The sequence below is a fragment of the Phalacrocorax aristotelis genome, chromosome W (genome assembly GCF_949628215.1).
Source record: "Phalacrocorax aristotelis chromosome W, bGulAri2.1, whole genome shotgun sequence".
Taxonomy (NCBI): Eukaryota; Metazoa; Chordata; class Aves; order Suliformes; family Phalacrocoracidae; genus Phalacrocorax; species Phalacrocorax aristotelis.
Window position 1 is genome coordinate 11,056,962 of NC_134310.1, and position 17,391 is coordinate 11,074,352.

At 44.6% G+C, this 17,391-nt stretch overlaps 1 protein-coding gene across 1 annotated transcript in view; it reads right to left on the reverse strand.

Annotated features, from left to right (window-relative positions):
- Positions 1–13,360, reverse strand: part of LOC142049491 (transcription factor RFX3-like) — a 39,984-nt gene extending 26,624 nt beyond the window's left edge. Inside the window, exons 1-2 of the mRNA XM_075077256.1 lie at positions 12,741–13,360; positions 11,837–11,956 (exon numbers count right to left, since the gene is read on the reverse strand). Coding sequence (XP_074933357.1) covers positions 11,837–11,956; positions 12,741–12,772 — 152 coding nt within the window. The 5' untranslated portion in view covers positions 12,773–13,360. The remainder of the gene's footprint in view (positions 1–11,836; positions 11,957–12,740) is intronic.
- Between the last annotated feature and the right edge of the window lie 4,031 nt (positions 13,361–17,391).

Here is a 17,391-nt window from a genome sequence, read left to right on the forward strand (position 1 = left end):
CAGCAGAACTAGACCACTGAAATATGAACATGAAGTTAGTCAATTCAAAAATCGATGCAAAATTATGTGCTTTTCTCATTATTAACATAATTTACAGTAGGCCTTCATTCCCATAGTCCAATCCTACACATTGTAATTAAACTGAAACTTTCCACTCACTCCTCAGAAAAGTTTAAGAAATTTTGACTAAAATTTGAAAACAGCAAAGTTTCAATAGTCATCAATAAGATAAAGCAGAAATAGGAAGAATGGGAGTACATGCCAAATCTCCTGTCTGGTATTAAATGGACACAAAAGTAAGCAAATCAGTAAGAAAAAAGTAGAAAGCATTAAAAAAGAAAGTCGTCAAAATGGATTGACTAAGTCACAAGAGAAAGAAAAAAACCCCTAAGTTTTTCTACAAATTTTGTTGCTTCCTTGTAGTTGCCATGCTGACAATATTCAAATATTTACTGAGAGTCTCAATATTTAGTATTACCTCAAATATCCAATTCATGCACTTACATAATTTATTGGTAGTCTCTATTTTCATTAAAAAGAAAGGCTTACACTGTTCTGGCTTGTTGAAAAATAAACTCTAAGGGCTTTAGAAACAGAAGACAAACTAAGCTCTAATAATGTGTTAGGGGTTTTTCTTTCACTTTTATTCACCACAATATTTGGTTTTGATATTACCTTATTTTATTCTTAATCATCTTTTCTTGTGAGATCCGTTACTATTAAGAGTCACACCTGCATTTGACCCAGAACTGATAGATAATTTCAGGGGACTACAGGCTGATCAGCCTCACTTCGGTCCTGAGAAAGTGATGGAGCAGCTAATCCTGGGAACCGTTTCCAAACACATGAAGGATTAGAAGGTGATTGGGAGTAGTCAGCACGGATTGGTCACGGGGAAGTGTCATGGTTTTGGCTGGGATAGAGCTAACTTTCTTTATAATAGCTAGTATGGGGGTATGTTTTGGGTTTGTGCTAAAAACAGCGTTGATAATGTGGAGATGTTTTAGTTGTTGCCAAGTAGTGCTTACACTAGTCAAGGACTTTTCCAGCCTCCCATGCTCTGCCAGGTGCACAAGAAGCCGGGAGGGGAGGGGGCACAGCCACGACAGCTGTTCCAAACTGGCCAAAGGGCTATTGCGTATCATATGACATCATGCCCAGTGTATTAACTGTGGGGAGTTGGCCGGGGGAAGCAGCGATCGCAGCTCGGGGACTGGTGCCGTTGGTTGGTGGGTGGTGAGCAGTTGCATCACTTGATTTTTTTCTCCCTGGGTTTCATTTCTCTCTCTTTCTTGTTATTTTCCTTTTCATTACATTATCATCATTATCAGCATCATTATTATTATTATCATAATCATTATTATTACCATTATTACTATTACTATTTCATTTTAATTATTAAACTGTTCTTATCTCAACCCACAAGTTTTCTTACTTTTGCTCTTCTGATTCTCTCCCCCATCCCACTGGGGTGGGAGTGTTATCCCAAAAAGCACGTTTGTTCGCCCGGTGTGCAAAATGCCAAGCTACACACAGAGCGGAGGGATTTTATTTAATCAGTTTTTGCGCGCAGATTGGTGCTAGGTGGTAACTCCACAAAGCTAGCACCCCGCACCGAGAAACTACAAGGTATTTATACAGTTAAATGTTTCAGTCACAGCTAATATTCACGTGCCTCAGCTAATAATTGGTTAATTTCTTTCTTGCTTCAACTTAAAGGTACAGCTCCCTTTTAATTTACCATGCATGCTCAGAGAGTAAGGGGCTTATTTGAGTAGGGGGTGTTCTGGCCTATGGGTGTGATTTTTGGTATTATAATGAGGGTAGCTCACCTAAAAGGCACTTTGTTTTAGTTCTTATCAATATCCCAATTAGCTGTTCTCCTTGACTATAAACTTCATCACCCCATCCTCAGCATATTCTGAGGCAGGATGTTTGCTTTGATCAGTCTCTCAGCTCCCCTCAAGGATATAGTCGTAAAACAAGTGCTTCCTTATCCCTTAGATCCTGTCTCTGGCCGTCAAATTCTGTTTTGCCAAGCTCGCATAGTTCATTGTTATGGCTTCACAGAAAATTCAAAAAATTCCATTTTCTTTGGAGTATCGGAGTGAGCGAGCGGCTGTGTGGTGCTTAGTTGCTTACTGGGGCTAAACCACGACAGTCCTTTTTTCTGTCGTGGGGGTTTGAAGTGGCCACAGCGCCTGTTGCCGGAGTTGGCGCAGTCTCAGTGCTCGTCGTTTCCTTTTTCTTTGTCTTTTTAGATTCAGGGGCCTTCTCTACCCCTTGGGGGTACTGAATAGTGTTGAATCGGAAGAGCAAAAGTAAGAAAACTCGTGGGTTAAGATAAGAACAGTTTAATAATTAAAATAAAAGGGTAATAGTTATAATGGTAATGACAATAATAATGACTTTGATAATAATAATAATGCTGATTATGATAATAATAATGGCAATGATGATGATGATATAATGAAAAAGAAAATAACAACAGAGAGAGAAATGAAACCCAGGGGAAAAAAAAAAACAAGTGATGCAACTGCTCACCACACGCCGACTGACGCCCTGCCAGAACCCCAAGCCACAATCGCTGCTTCCCCCGGCCAACTCCCCACAGTTAATATACTGGGCAAGATGTCATATGATACGCAATAGCCCTTTGGCCGGTTTGGAACAGCTGTCATGGCTGTGCCCCCTCCCCTCCCGGCTTCTTGTGCACCTGGCAGAGCATGGGAGGCTGGAAAAGTCCTTGACTAGTGTAAGCACTACTTGGCAACAACTAAAACATCTCCACATTATCAACGCTGTTTTTAGCACAAACCCAAAACATACCCCCATACTAGCTATTATAAAGACAGTTAGCTCTATCCCAGCCAAAACCATGACAGGAAGTGATGCCTGACCAACTTCTGCAATGAAATGACTGGCCTGGTAGATGCGGTAATGAACTATGGGTTGGATGAGCAGACAGTGAGGCAGACTGAGAACTGGCTGAATGGCTGTATTGGGTTTATGTGGCAAGGTTGTGGTAGCAGGGGGCTGCAGGGGCGGCTTCTGAGAGGAGACACCAGAAGCTGTCCCCATGTCAGAGCCAGTTCCTGCTGGCTCCAAGGCAGACCCACCGCTGGCCAAAACTGAGACAATCAGTGACATTCGTCACCTCTGTGATAACATGTTTAAGAAAGGGTAAAAAAACCTGCTGCGCAACAGCAGCTGGGAGAGGAGTGAGAATATGTGAGAGAAGCAACTATGCAGACACCAAGGTCAGTGAAGAAGGAGGGGGAGGAGGTGCTTCAGGCACCAGAGCACAGATTCCCCTGCAGCCCGTGGTGAAGAACAGGGTGACACTGGTTGCACCCTTGCAGCCCATGGAGATCCATGGTGGAGCAGATAACCACACTGCAGCCCGTGAGGAACCCACACCAGAGCAGGTGGATATGCCCTGAAGGAAGCTGCAGCCCATGGAGAGCCCATGCTGGCAGGAACTGTGGCCTGTGGAGAGGAGCCCACACAGGAGCAGGTTTTCTAGCAAGACCTGTGACCTTGTGGAGGACCCACATTGGAGCAGTCTGTTCCTGAAGGACTGCACCCCATGGAAAGGACACACGCTGGAGCAGCTCATGAAGAACTGCAGCCCGTGGGAAGGACCCACATTGGAGAAGTTTGTGAAGGACTGCCTCCCGTGGGTGGGACCCCACAATGGAGCTGGGGAAGAGCGTGAGGAGGAAGGAGAGGCAGAGACAACGCATAATGAACTGACAGCAACCCTCATTCCCCGTCCCCCTGCGTTGCTCGCGGGGAAGAGGTAGAAGAGCTGGGAATGAAGTTGAGCCTGGGAAGAAGCGAGGATTGGGAGGAAGGCTTTTTTTTTTTTAAAAATTGTTCTTATTTCTCATTTTCAACTCTGTTTGATTGGCAATACATTAAATTAATTTCCCCAAGTCAAGTCTGTTTTCCCTGTGACAGTAATTGCTGCATGATCTCCCTGCCCTTATCTTGACCGACAAGCATTTTGTCGTCTTTTTTTCCCCTGTTCTGCTGAGTGGCTTTGCGGGCACTTGGCAGCCAGCCAAGGTCAACCCACCACAATGGTCAGGCCCAGAGGGTGGTCATCAGTGGCAAAACGTCTAGTGACTAGCAGTGTTCCCCAGGGGTCAATACTGGGTCCAGTCCTGTTTAACATCTTCATTAATGATCTGGATGATGGGGCAGAGTATACACTCAGCAACTTTGCAGACAGCGCCAAAAATGGGAGGAACATCTGATACTCCAGAGGGCTGTGCTGCTTCCGGAAAAGGACCTGGGGGTCCTCGCAGACATCAAGTTGAACATGAGCCAGCAGTGTGCCCTTGCTGCAAAGAAGTCCAATGGTATCCTGGGCTGCATTAGGCAAAGCATTGCTATCAGCTGGAAAGGCATGATCCCTTCCCTCTACTCAGCACTGGTGAGGCCACGCCTGGGGTCCTGTGTCCAGTTCTGGGCTCCCCAGTACAAGAGAGACATGGACATATTGGGGAGAGTCCAGCGAAGGGTAGTGAAGATGATTAAGGGAGCGGAGCGTCTCTTCTGTGAGGAAAGGCTGAGAGAGCTGGGACTGTTTAGCCTGGAGAAGAGAAGGCTCAGGGGGAATCTCATGAATGCATATGAATACCTGAAGGGAAGGCGCAAAAGAAGATGGAGCCAGGATCTTTTCAGTGGTGCCCAGTGAAAGCAGAAGAGGCAATGAGCACAAATTGAAACACAGGAGGTTCTGTCCTGAACGTCAGGAAACACTTTTTCACTGTGAGGGTGACTGAGCACTGGAGCAAGTTGCCCAGGGAGGTGGTGGAGTTTCCCTCCTTGGAGATGTTTAAAAGCCATCTGGACCCGGTCCTGGGCAACTGGCTCTAGGTGGTCCTGATTGAGCAGGGGGGGTTGGACAAGGAGACCTCCAGAGGTCCCTTCCAACCTCAACCATTCTGTGATTTTGTGATTCTGTGAATTCAGTTATTTAAACATCCTGGCATTTCCTTCCCGTAAACCATCTAGCAGCAGTATGTCAAAGGCAAACCAGCCTCCCATTTGGAAGTCTGAGCCATACAGCAGCTCCAGTTGAAAGGCAGGTCTGTTACCTATATAGGTGAGGCAAGTCCCTACCTGTGCATTTCTTCTCTTCTATTCCAGTACAAAGGTGCTTTAAATCTCTTGATCTGTGTCTGTTGTGTCCAAGCTACTTTCTCAGCTGGGAGATGGGACTGTTGGCAACAGTCATCTGTAGTTCACATTTACTATTTTTTTTATTTTGTATTGGAACAGAGAAGTAGCACTCCCATAGCTCATGTTGACCACAACTGGGACTCAGCAGCTAGCAGCACCACCTTTGAATTAGCTCAGCAATTATTGCTACTCAACTGAAACTCATGCCTGAAATCTCAGACCCTGAATTCAGGCTCATGTCAAACACCAAACACAAGCATGCCTCTAGCAGATGTCTTTGGATATATTCGTGTTTGTGGTGGGTTAGCCTTGGCTAACAGTGAACCTCCCATCAACCACTCACAACCCCTGTCCTAGTGGGTCAGGTGGAGAAAGTAGGAAGGACAGGAGCAAGAAAGCTCATGGGTCAAGATAATGACAGGAGATTGCTTTTTACTATTATACGTTTTATTAACTAATTACTGTTGTGGTCAAAATAGACTCAACTTGGGTAAAATTAAGTTAGTTTATTGCCAATGAAAATAAAAATGTAATTACTAATTCGAGTAGCAGGACACAAAAAGACTAATATTGAAACAAGCTCCCTCCTTTCCCAGGCTCAGCTTCATGCTTTCGTTCCAGACTCCTCTTCTCCCCACCTTGTTATTGCTACATACAGTCCCTTCAGTGAGTCAATGAGCAGCTCAAGGAGGCGGGTGGGAGGGTGTTATGGTCAGTACATAATAGTATCTCTCTGCTACTCCTTGCTTCTCACACTTTGCTCCAGCATGGGTTCTCCATGGGCTGCATTTCCTTCACGAAATATCCAACTGCTCCAGAGTGGTCTGTTCCACAAGCTGCTATGTGAATACTGGTTCTGGTGCCATGGCGCACCAACTCCCCCTCCTTCTTCTCTGACCTTGGTGTTTGTACTGCTGTTTCTCACTCTTTTCCCCTCCTCCTCTGCTTGTCTGGTGTTTTTAGCCCCATCTTAAGTATGTTTTCATAGAGGCACCGCCAACTTTGTTGATTGGCTTAGCTTTGGCCTCCGTTGGGTCCATTGCCGAGCCAGCTGGAACCAGCTGTGTCCGGCACAGGACAGCCCCTTACCCACTACTAAAACCTTGCTACATATACCCAATACAATGTGTCACAAGTAGGAAAGTTGCATGACCTTTCAAATTAAGAAAGAATGAAGAAAAGTGATCTGTAGCATAAATTCAGCCTACACTGTTTGTCAAGAAGTCAAGAACAAGAAGTGTCTCTCCAATTACATGTGATTGGTGGAAGGGGTAAATTTGATACAACTGAACAGAAAAAGCTAACACAGTTGACAGCTGATTCTAAAGGACAACAGATAAATAACATTTCCCAGTTTGAGTAATCAGAAGGGAGAAGGAAACATTTGTGATTCTTAGATTCTCTTTGCTCCGAATGTCTTCTTGTTAGAGAATTATTGCACAGATGTTAAAGCGTTTTTTAATAAAATTAGAAACATTAATAAAAGTGGAAAATAAGAAAGATTACTCCTAATGATTCACACTATGGTATTAAGTCCTTCATCTTGCGCTAAAGCATGCTAGAGTTCTGAATAATGTAAGATACATTTTATAGAAATATACAGATATATACCAAACTTCTTAAATGTATATGTGAGGCAGCTCTGACTCAGCATGGGCGGAGACAAGAGCCAAGGCAGCTAAACCCCCACACGTACAAAAGCAGACCCCCGGGAGCATGGCGAACAGGGCGTGGCCTGTCAGAAGGGTGTGCTGCGGCAGTTTGCGCGGCAGTTTGCGCAGCAGTTCGCAAACCAGGCTCGAACGAGTAACTCAGCTCGTGGTCATTGGCCCCACACCAGGAGAGGGCCTAGCTATGGTCTCCACTTGCCTGAGAACCACTGTGTCATGGTTTTAGCGGGGAGAGAGTTAATTTTCTTCACTGCAGCTGGCATAGTGCTGTGCTTTGGACTTAGTATGAAAACAATGTTGATAACACACCAATGTTTTTGTTGCTGGGTAGCGCTTATACTAGTCAAGGACGTTTCTAGCTTCCCATGCTCTGCCAGGTGCACAAGAAGCCGGGAGGGGAGGGGGCACAGCTAAGAGAGCGGATTCAAACTGACCAAAGGGATATTCCATATTATGTAACGTCATGCCCAGTATGTTAACTGGGAGGAGCTGTCTGGGGGGGGAGGAAGCAATCGCGGCTCAGGGATGGGCAGCGTCGGTCGGCAGGTGGTGAGCGGTTGTATCGTTTGTGTTTCTGGTTTTTTCCCTTTTTTTTGTTTTTCCGTTTTATTATATTATCATAATCATTATTTTTATAATTATTATTTTTATTGTAATTATTAAACAGTACTTATCTGAGCCCACAAGTTCTTTTGCTCTTCCGATTCTCTTCCCCATCCCACAGGGGTGGGGGGAGTGAGTGAGCGGCTGCGTGGTGTTTAGTTGCTGACAGAGGCTGAACCATGACACACTGCCAGAAGGAACGTGGCAACTCAGGTGGAGCCCTCACATAAACATGCAGCTGTCCAGGTCTCTGGCTGCAGGGAGTGCCTGAGCCTGGCAGTTGTACCTGAGGGCAGCAGAGACAACAGCTGCTTGCGGTGTGACCAGGTGGATGATCTACTCTGCCTGGTGGCAGAGCTGAAAGAGGAAGTGGAGAGGTTAAGGAGCATCAGGGAGTGTGAGAGGGAGATAGATTGGTGGAGCCACACCCTATCAAGGCAGCAGATGGAGGCTCCACAAGATGCTCCACAAGAAGCAGCGAATCCCCTACCCTCTTGCCACCAAGCAATAGGAGGGAACCTAAGAGATGGGGGGGAAGGGAAACAGGTCCCTGCTCAGGGTGGCAGGTGAATCCCCTCCCGGCCTCCCTCACCTTCCCAGCTGCCCTTACACAACAGATACGGGGCTGTGGAACTTGAGGGTCAGGCAAATGAGGATGTAGGTGAAGGTCCATCTGGGGGGGGGTGCCTAGGGGGAGTCAGTCAGCCCCACGCATTATGACCGCCTCTGTTAGGAAGAAAAGGAGGGTAATTGTTGTAGGCGAGTCCCTTCTGAGGGGGACAGAGGGCCCAATATGCTGACCAGACCCATCCCACAGGGTGTCTCCCTGGGGCTCGGGTCAGAGATGTTACTAGGAAACTCCCTGGTCTGGTACGGCCCTCTGATTGCTACCCGCTACTGGTTGTGCAGGTGGGCAGTGATGAGGTTGCAGAGAGAAGCCCAAGAGCAATCAAAAGGGACTTCAGGGCACTGGGGCGACTGCTCAAAGGATCGGGAGTGCAGGTAGTGTTTTCCTCAATCCCGTCAGTGGCAGGGAAGAAGAATACTGAATGGAACAGGAAGACTCATCTGATTAAAACATGGCTCAGAGGCTGGTGTCACTGGTGGAATTTTGGGTTCTTTTGATCATGGGGAGATTTACATGGCACTGGGCCTGCTGGCGGCAGATGGAGTTCACCTATCTGAAAGGGGGAAAAGGATTCTTGCACATGACTTGGCGGGGCTCATCGAGAGGGCTTTAAACAAGGTTCAAAGGGGGAAGGGGATGTAGCCAGGCCCACTAGAGAGGAGCCTAGGGTTGGTGCACCAGGGTTGGGGGTGAAACCGGTAGCCCAGCTCAAGTGCATCTATGCCAATGCACGCAGCATGGGCAACAAACAGGAGGAGCTGGAAGCCATTCTGCAGTGGGATAGCTATGACTTAGTCGCCATCACAGAGACATGGTGGGATGACTCTTACGACTGGAGTGCTGCAATGGATGGCTATAAGCTCTTCAGAAGGAATAGGCAAGGAAGGAGAGGTGGTGGGGTGGCTCTATATGTTAGGGAGTGCTTCGATTGCATAGAGCCCAGCAATTGTGATTATAAGGTCGAGAGCTTATGGGTAAGGATGAGGGGGAAGGCCAGCAAGACAGATATCCTGCTGGGGGTCTGTTATAGACCACCCAACCAGGATGAAGACGTAGATGAAAGCGTTCTACAAGCAGCTGGCGGAAGTATCACAATCACAATTGTTCTTGTGGGGGACTTCAATTTAGCAGATGTCTGCTGGAAATACAACACAGCAGAGAAGAAACAGTCTAGGAGGTTCCTGGAGCGTGTGGAGGATAACTTCCTGACGCAGCTGGTAAGTGAGCCTCCAGGGGAGCTGCCTCGCTTGACCTGCTGTTCACAAACAGAGAAGGACTGGTGGGAGATGTGGTCAGAGGCGCTCTTGGGCTTAGCGGCCATGATATGACTCAGTTCTCAATTCTTGGTGAAGTAGGAAGAGGGGTCAGCAGAACCACTACTATGGACTTACAGAGGGCAGACTTTGGCCTGTTCAGAGCACTGGTTGGGAGAGTCCCTTGGGAAGCAGTCCTGAAGGGCAAAGGAGTCCAGGAAGGCTGGGCTTTCTTCAAGAAGGAAGTCTTGCAGGCGCAGGAGCAGGCTGTCCCCAAGTGCCGCAAGACAAACCAGCGGGGAAGACGATGGGCCTGGCTGAACAGAGAGGTTTTGCTGGCACTCAGGAAAAAAAGGAGAGTCTACCACTTTTGGAAGAAGGGACAGGCAACACGAGAAGAGTACAGAGACCTTGTTAGGTCTTGCAGGGAGAAAATTAGACAGGCAAAAGCCCAGATAGAGCTCAACCTGGCCATTGTTGTAAAGGATAACAAAAAATGTTTTTACAAATATATTAACAACAAAAAGAGAACCAAAGAGAATCTCCATCCTCTATTGGACGCAGAGGGGAACATTGCAACTGAGGATGAGGAAAAGGCTGAGGTACTAAATGCCTTCTTTGCCTCAGTCTTTAACCGTCACACCAGTTACCCCCGGGGTATTCAGCCCCCTGATCTGGAAGGCAGGGATGGACGGCAGAATAAACCCCCCGTAATCCAGGAGGAAGCAGTTTACGATCTGCTGCTCCACCTGGACACTCACGAGTCTATGGGGCCGGATGGGAGTGAGCCGGCGGAGGAGCTTGCCAAGCCACTCTCCATCATTTATCAGCAGTCCTGGTTAACAGGGGAGGTCCCACATGACTGGAGGCTTGCTAATGTGACAGCCATCTACAGAAAGGGCCAGAAGGCGGCTTTGGGGAACTACAGGCCTGTCAGCCTGACCTCGGTACCAGGGAAAATTATGGAGCGATACATCTTGAGTGAGCTCACCAAGCACGTGCAGGAGAATCAGGGGATCAGGCCCAGTCAGCATGGGTTCATGAAAGGCAGGTCCTGCCTGACCAACCCGATCTCCTTCTATGACCAGGTGACCCACCTCATGGATGAGGGAAAGGATGTGGATGTTATCTACCTGGACTTTAGTAAAGCCTTTGATACTGTCTCCCACAGCATCCTCCTAGAGAAGCTGGCGGCTCATGGCTTGGACAGATGTATTCTTCGCTGGTTAAAAAACTGGCTGGATGGCCGAGCCCAGAGAGTTGTGGTGAATGGAGCTAAATCCAGTTGGCGCCAGTCATGAGCAAGGTTCCCCAGGGCTCATTGTTGGGGACACTCTTGTTTAATATCTTTATCAATGATCTCGATGAGGGGATCGAGTGCGCCCCCAGTAAGTTTGCAGAAGACACCAAGTTGGGCAGGAGTGTCAATCTGCTTGAGGGTAAGAAGGTTCTACAGAGGGACCTGGACAGGCTGGATGGATGGGCTGAGGCCAATTTTATGAGTTTCAACAAGGTCAAGTGCCTGGTCCTGCACTTTGGTCACAACAACCCCATCCAATGATAGAGGCTTGGGGAAGAGTGGCTGGAGAGCTGCCTGGCGGAGAAGGACCTGGGGGTGCTGGTTGACAGCCGGCTGAACGTGAGGCAGCAGTGTGCCCAGGTGGACAAGGTGGCCAACGGCATCCTGGCTTGTATCAGTAATAGTGTGGCCAGCAGGAGTAGGGAAGTGATTGTGCCCCTGTACTCGGCACTGGTGAGGCTGCACCTTGAATATTGTGTTCGGTTTTGGGCCCCTCACTATGAGAAGGACAATGAGTTGCTGGAGCGTGTCCAGAGAAGGGCAAAAAAGCTGGTGAAGGGTCTAGAGAGCATGTCTTATAAGGAGAGGCTGAGGGAACTGGGGTTGTTTACTCTGGAGCAGAGGAGGCTGAGGGGACACCTTATCGCTCTCCATCAACCAGATCTCCTGGACCCCTTTGCCCTGTAGGGCCGTCTCCCATGGGATTATTCCAGGAAGAGCCCAGGAGAGGCCCAAGTCTCTCCTCAAGGCCAGGGTTTTGATACACCAGTTCTTTCCAGGAGAAGGAAATCAACACAAAGTTAAACCTAATCACAAGCTCTTCTATCATTTTATATATGTGCTGATTAAAGTAATGAAAGCGTACAACAGAATTTGAAATTCAAAGCTCCTATTACTTTTTTTCCAGCTTGTGGGAAAATAACCTGAGACTGCCAAGAAGTGTCTGTTCAGAAGAATTGCATGATATTTTACTTTTATTATCACTTTTTTTAAATTTATGAGTTTTTAGGTATGTGCTCTCTCATGTCTACTGATATCAGACTCCAGTGATATCAACTGCAGATCTGACAGACCTTTATTTTTCACAAGATAAAATCTTCATTACAGGTTCATCTTTGCTACATAAATGAGGACAGGTAAGTCACCAACAAGTAGAAATATGAAAAAGTAGTTTCTTTTAACACGGTACCTCTGTTTCTGCTGCATGGGTTGCTGTCTCATAGCCATATATTGCATGTCCTCTTGTAGCCGATTAAGGGGAGAATCTGGTTTGACACGAATCCCATAATAATGGTATTTGGAGTTCCCCCTTTATGAAAGAACAAAAATAACATGTTTTATGCATATATGTCATACCCACTTCACAATTTGCCTATAGTACATAAAAGTACATAAAAGTTAGGCTTAACTTTCCTCTCACTCTAATATTAAACTGGTATAACTCTAACTCCACTAGCTTCTGGAAATCAGTTCACTTAAACTATATTTTCCAGCACTTTACTCTTAGACTTCATTTAAATAGAATAAGGAAAGTAAAACACAAATAAATGACTTATGCAGGCACGGTGAATAAAACGATTCCATAAATGGGGTATGCTTGTGAGTGAGTGAGGGTTTGTGTATGTTTCACTAGTCAGCTTCAGTCCTGATAGCTGGAGAAGAAGAACAGATTTGGGCTATCTGCATTCATGTTTATCTGAATGCTATTGGTGTCTATGTGGACGCTGGTAAAGGCATTGCTCTGCGTTAGCTTGTGTGGTTAGCTGTGTTAGTGTTGTGTGTGTTTATCTGCATCTTTGGAACACATGTTCAGTCTCACTATTAGCTGGACCTGCAATTGGGAACAGCAGTAGCTGCATCCACTGGGCTGAGATGAAAGATATCTGGGTCTTAAGAGTACACAGAGAATATGGCTATAGCAGACTGGGAGTTCTCTGGGCCCTGAAGTCCACTGGATTAGGCAACTCCCTTAACAGTAAGGTTTAAAATATTTTTATTTGTTTGCTTGCTTGCTTGTTTTTAGCATACAAGCTTCACGTTCACAATTATTATTGACATTTTCTATTTTACTTTAAGATTTCATTAATGCAAACCTGGTTCCCAGTCTTCTGGTTCGTAATCCCATGAAGATTGACCGTATGAGTTTTCCAAAGGAGGCAGCATTGACTGGATCTAACTTGTGCTCCTGACAATGACGTAAGTAATGGTTGTAAAGGGTACTTCTGGGAAGACTCACTCCTTCTGCGGTTTCATAGTTGTCTAAAAGCCATTGGAGCTATATCAAACATGAAAGAGTGAACATATGTAAATTCAGTGTTACTCTACTAAAAAAAAAACTTAATTGTACAACACAGACCTCTGATAAATTTTAGACCACTCTTAAGGCTTGTTTAATACAGTGACTTTGTTCTTCAAGCAAATATAATCTAAATCTCTTTCAATGCTAGATATGCCATGATGCCTTAGTATCTTTTAGAATTACAAGTAAATAACAAAACTCACTGCACTTATGACCTCAGATAGCTCCACTTCTAAAAATATTTCAGATTCAGTACCATGCATTAACATTTTATGAAGTTATTTGTGCTTTGGAGATGAATTGTTGGAACTCCAAGGAAATAAAATAATCAATGTAATTTATATTAATTGCAGGAAAAAAACTAAAAGGAGTAAGTTAATATATTTTTAATACTGGAATGTTATACTATTTCTCTTCACCTGAAATTAAAAGCATACAAATGAAAAAAAACCACCCAGTACTTCATTTAACTGAATAGGGCTTATTTTCTTCCAAAAACAAAGAAGAAACTACAAAATATAAAGTGACAAGCAATCTAGATGACATGAGAAATAACTGGTGCATCTATAAAATATTATGGGCCCAATCCCTTTCTGCTGTAGCCTGTTTGCTTCAAAGTGAAACAGAATTAGTATTCTTTTTTTTTTTCCCCCCTGTGTAATTTAACGTAGAATTTTGGTGAGCAATTTTGGAAGCATGTAGGCAAACAGTTTCTAATACATCATTGTACCTTTGTATAGAACAAATAGTAACTAACATGCACACAAAACCCAAGTAAAATGGTCACTTTAATGACATCTAACAGTATAGGAGAACAGCAAAATAAAATGGAAATATTTTTATAGTGGTCCTACGTAAATTCTGTGTTTTCAATTTTTTGGGGATGCTAATATTTTACCTAGCTTACACCCCCCTCCCCCCATGGTTTCATATCCTTGGAATTTCCCTTTAATTTCAGCTTGAAAAATTCCTGTTTTGTTTTCTGCTCTCATTTACTACTTAATTACCTAAGAAAGTAATTATACCAAAATGAATCAGCATGATCATCCAAATTTTCCAGGTTCACAAATCTTACCAAAATTCTGGGCTTAGTTTGAGCATCCAATAAATCCCCAAGCCATGGATTTGTTTTTGGCATTTGGAACAAAATTTTATTCCAATATGCTGGAGCCTCACACAGTTGTATAATCCATTTCAATTTAGCCCACCAAAGGAATTAATATGACCAAAATATGTGTTTAAAGTGCAGTAAAAGATATATAAAGTTTATGTGACATTTAATATGCTACTATGCAGGATTATTGACTAATAGATTGCTGAACAAATTCTGTTCTACTAATGTTCAATATAAATTGTCATTTAAGGAACATGAATATCAATATATTAATGCCCATTACTCGTTAAATATGTTTCCACTCCGACCCTTCTTTATTGCAGAACTACTAGTAAAATTTAGATTATAATGAATATAATGGGCATACAGTTCTGTTTAAGTCAGTTGTGAGCAATTTACCAAGCACAATACATGAAAAATGGAAAAAAAAATTAAGAAAACATTTACTCCAGACCTTTCAAGGACCATCTTTATGTTTACTTTCTTACAGAAAACATCACCAGAACTATCATGCTTAGATTTCTAAACAAGAGCTCTATGTAAAGATGTAGGAGAAGCAAGATCTAACTGGTTCCAAGATGGATGCAGATAATGTTGCACTTTAAATAAACATAACAAAAAAGTGCAGTTCATCATCCTTATATCAAGTTGTAGATGCATTATTGAAAAAGTCTTATCATTCACAAATGTATTTTATCTTGAGCATTTACAATTCTGAAAGAAAACCTAGGAAAACTATTATTGTAAACTTTTAACTTTACTTGACTGTATTAACAAAACCATTTCGCTAATCACCTAAGTATATCTTAATTATATCTTTCAACCTTTCCATTTAATATATACTAATTAGATAATGGAATATGAGATATTTCTATTTTACCTCACAAAGGAAAAATTTATTGACAAACAAAATTATTTCCCAATTAACTTCTGAATATAGCATTAGACTTTTTTCCAGAAGAATTAGAATTTATTAGGTTTCATTTAAATGCATTTTACTAATGATCTGTATTTGCCAGATATTCTTTCAACCACGCCTTGGCATTAGCCAACAATGGAAAAGCAAAACCCAAGAAAAGTGCAAAACCCAAGAAAAGTACAAAACAAAGATTTATGCTCTAGGGTGAAGATATTTCAATAACAAAAACTTGAAGTGATTACTTGGTAGGTTACAGACTGGAAAGAAGAGTGCCAATAGCTGAATACCATGTAAAAAGGTAAATAATCTGCAGACGTGATAAAGTTATTGCAGACAACCTTAAACATATTTTTGTATTTGCAGAAATCTAATTCTAAAATTGAAATGTCCAGACTTTGATTTCTGACTTGTTGATTTATAATATAAAACAACATTGGAATAGTATGAAATGGTTTACAAAGAACATGTAAATTGACTCCAACTTCAATGAAACCTCAATATTTAGAAAAAATCAGATTATAAATTAGTTAAGTCAATCACATGCAGAAAGAAATCAGGAAAGGAAATGAAACAGAGGAAAATGAAAAAATCATTAAAATGGCAGGTATTAAATTAGGCAACAAAATGCCAGCTTAAGGAAGAAAATAGGATTAAGATTCAGGGTTGTCAGGCCCCTGTGCTGGGAAATGGAGATAGTATGCAGAATGACATCCCAGTTGTTGAAGAGGTGGCAGTCACCGACCTGCTCCTTCACCTGGATGTTCACAAGTCCATGGGGCCGGATGGGATCCACCTGAGGATACCGAGGGAGCTGGCAGAGGAGCTTGCCAAGCCACTCTCCATCATTTATCAGCAGTCCTGGTCAACCGGGGAGGTCCCAGATGACTGGAAACTAGCGAATGTGATGCCCCTCTACAAGAAGGGTCGGAAAGAGGATCCGGGTAACTACAGGCCTGTCAGCCTGACCTCGGTGCCGGGAAAGGTCATGGAGCAGATCATCTTGAATACCATTACGCAGCACATGCGGGACACCCAGGGGATCAGGCCCAGCCAGCATGGGTATATGAAAGGGAGGTCCTGCCTCACTAACCTGGTCTCCTTCTACGATAAGGTGACCCGCTTAGTGGATGAGGGGAAGGCTGTGGACGTTGTCTACTTGGACTTTAGTAAGGCCTTTGACACTGTCTCCCACAGCATTCTCCTGGAGAAGCTGGCTGCTCACGGTTTGGACAAGTGCACTCTGCGCTGGGTTAAAAACTGGCTGGACAGCCAAGCCCAGAGAGTTGTGGTGAATGGAGTCAAATCCAGTTGGCAGCTGGCCACGAGTGGTGTTCCCCAGGGCTCAGTGTTGGGGCCAGTCCTGTTCAATATCTTCATTGATGCTCTGGATGAGGGGATTGAGTGCACTCTGGGTAAGTTTGCAGATGACACCAAGCTGGGTGGAAGTGTTGACCTGCTGGAGGGCAGGAAGGCCCTACAGAGGGACCTGGACAGGCTGGATCGTTGGGCCGGAGCCAACGGTACGAGATTCAACAAGGCTAAGTGCCGGGTCCTGCACTTGGGTTACAACAACCCCATGCAATGCTACAGACTTGGGGAAGAGTGGCTGGAAAGTGGCAGAGAAGGACCTGGGGGTGCTGGTTGACAGCCGGCTGAACGTGAGGCAGCAGTGTGCCCAGGTGGCCAAGAAGGCCAACAGCATCCTGGCTTGTATCAGTAATAGTGTGGCCAGCAGGAGTAGGGAAGTGATTGTGCCCCTGTACTCAGCACTGGTGAGGCTGCACCTTGAATATTGTGTTCGGTTTTGGGCCCCTCACTATGAGAAGGACAATGAGTTGCTGGAGCATGTCCAGAGAAGGGCAAAAAAAGCTGGTGAAGGGTCTGGAGAGCAGGTCTTATGAGGAGCGGCTGAGGGAATTGGGGTTGTTTGTTCTGGAGCAGAGGAGGCTGAGGGGAGACCTTATCGCTCTCTACAACTACCTGAAAGGAGGTTGTAGCGAGGCGAGGGTCGGTCTCTTCTCCCTAGTAACAAGCGATAGGACGAGAGGAAATGGCCTCAAGCTGCGCCAGGGGAGGTTTAGGTTGGATATTAGGAAAAACTTCTTCACCAAAAGGGTTGTCAGGCATTGGAACAGGCTGCCCAGAGAGGTGGTGGAGTCTCCATCCCTGGAGGTATTGAAAAGTAGGGTAGATGTGGTGCTTGAGGATATGGTTTAGTGGTGGACTCGGCAGTGATAGGTTAGCAGTTGGACTCAATGATCTTAAGGGTCTTTTCCAACCTTAACGATTCTATGAAAACCATATTTACTGTCTTTATTTGCATCATAATTCAAGAAATGTTTTTAAAAATAGGGAAAACATCCAGTAAGTTTGATCTGGGTTCCATTAATTTCTTCCAAAATCACTGAGGCT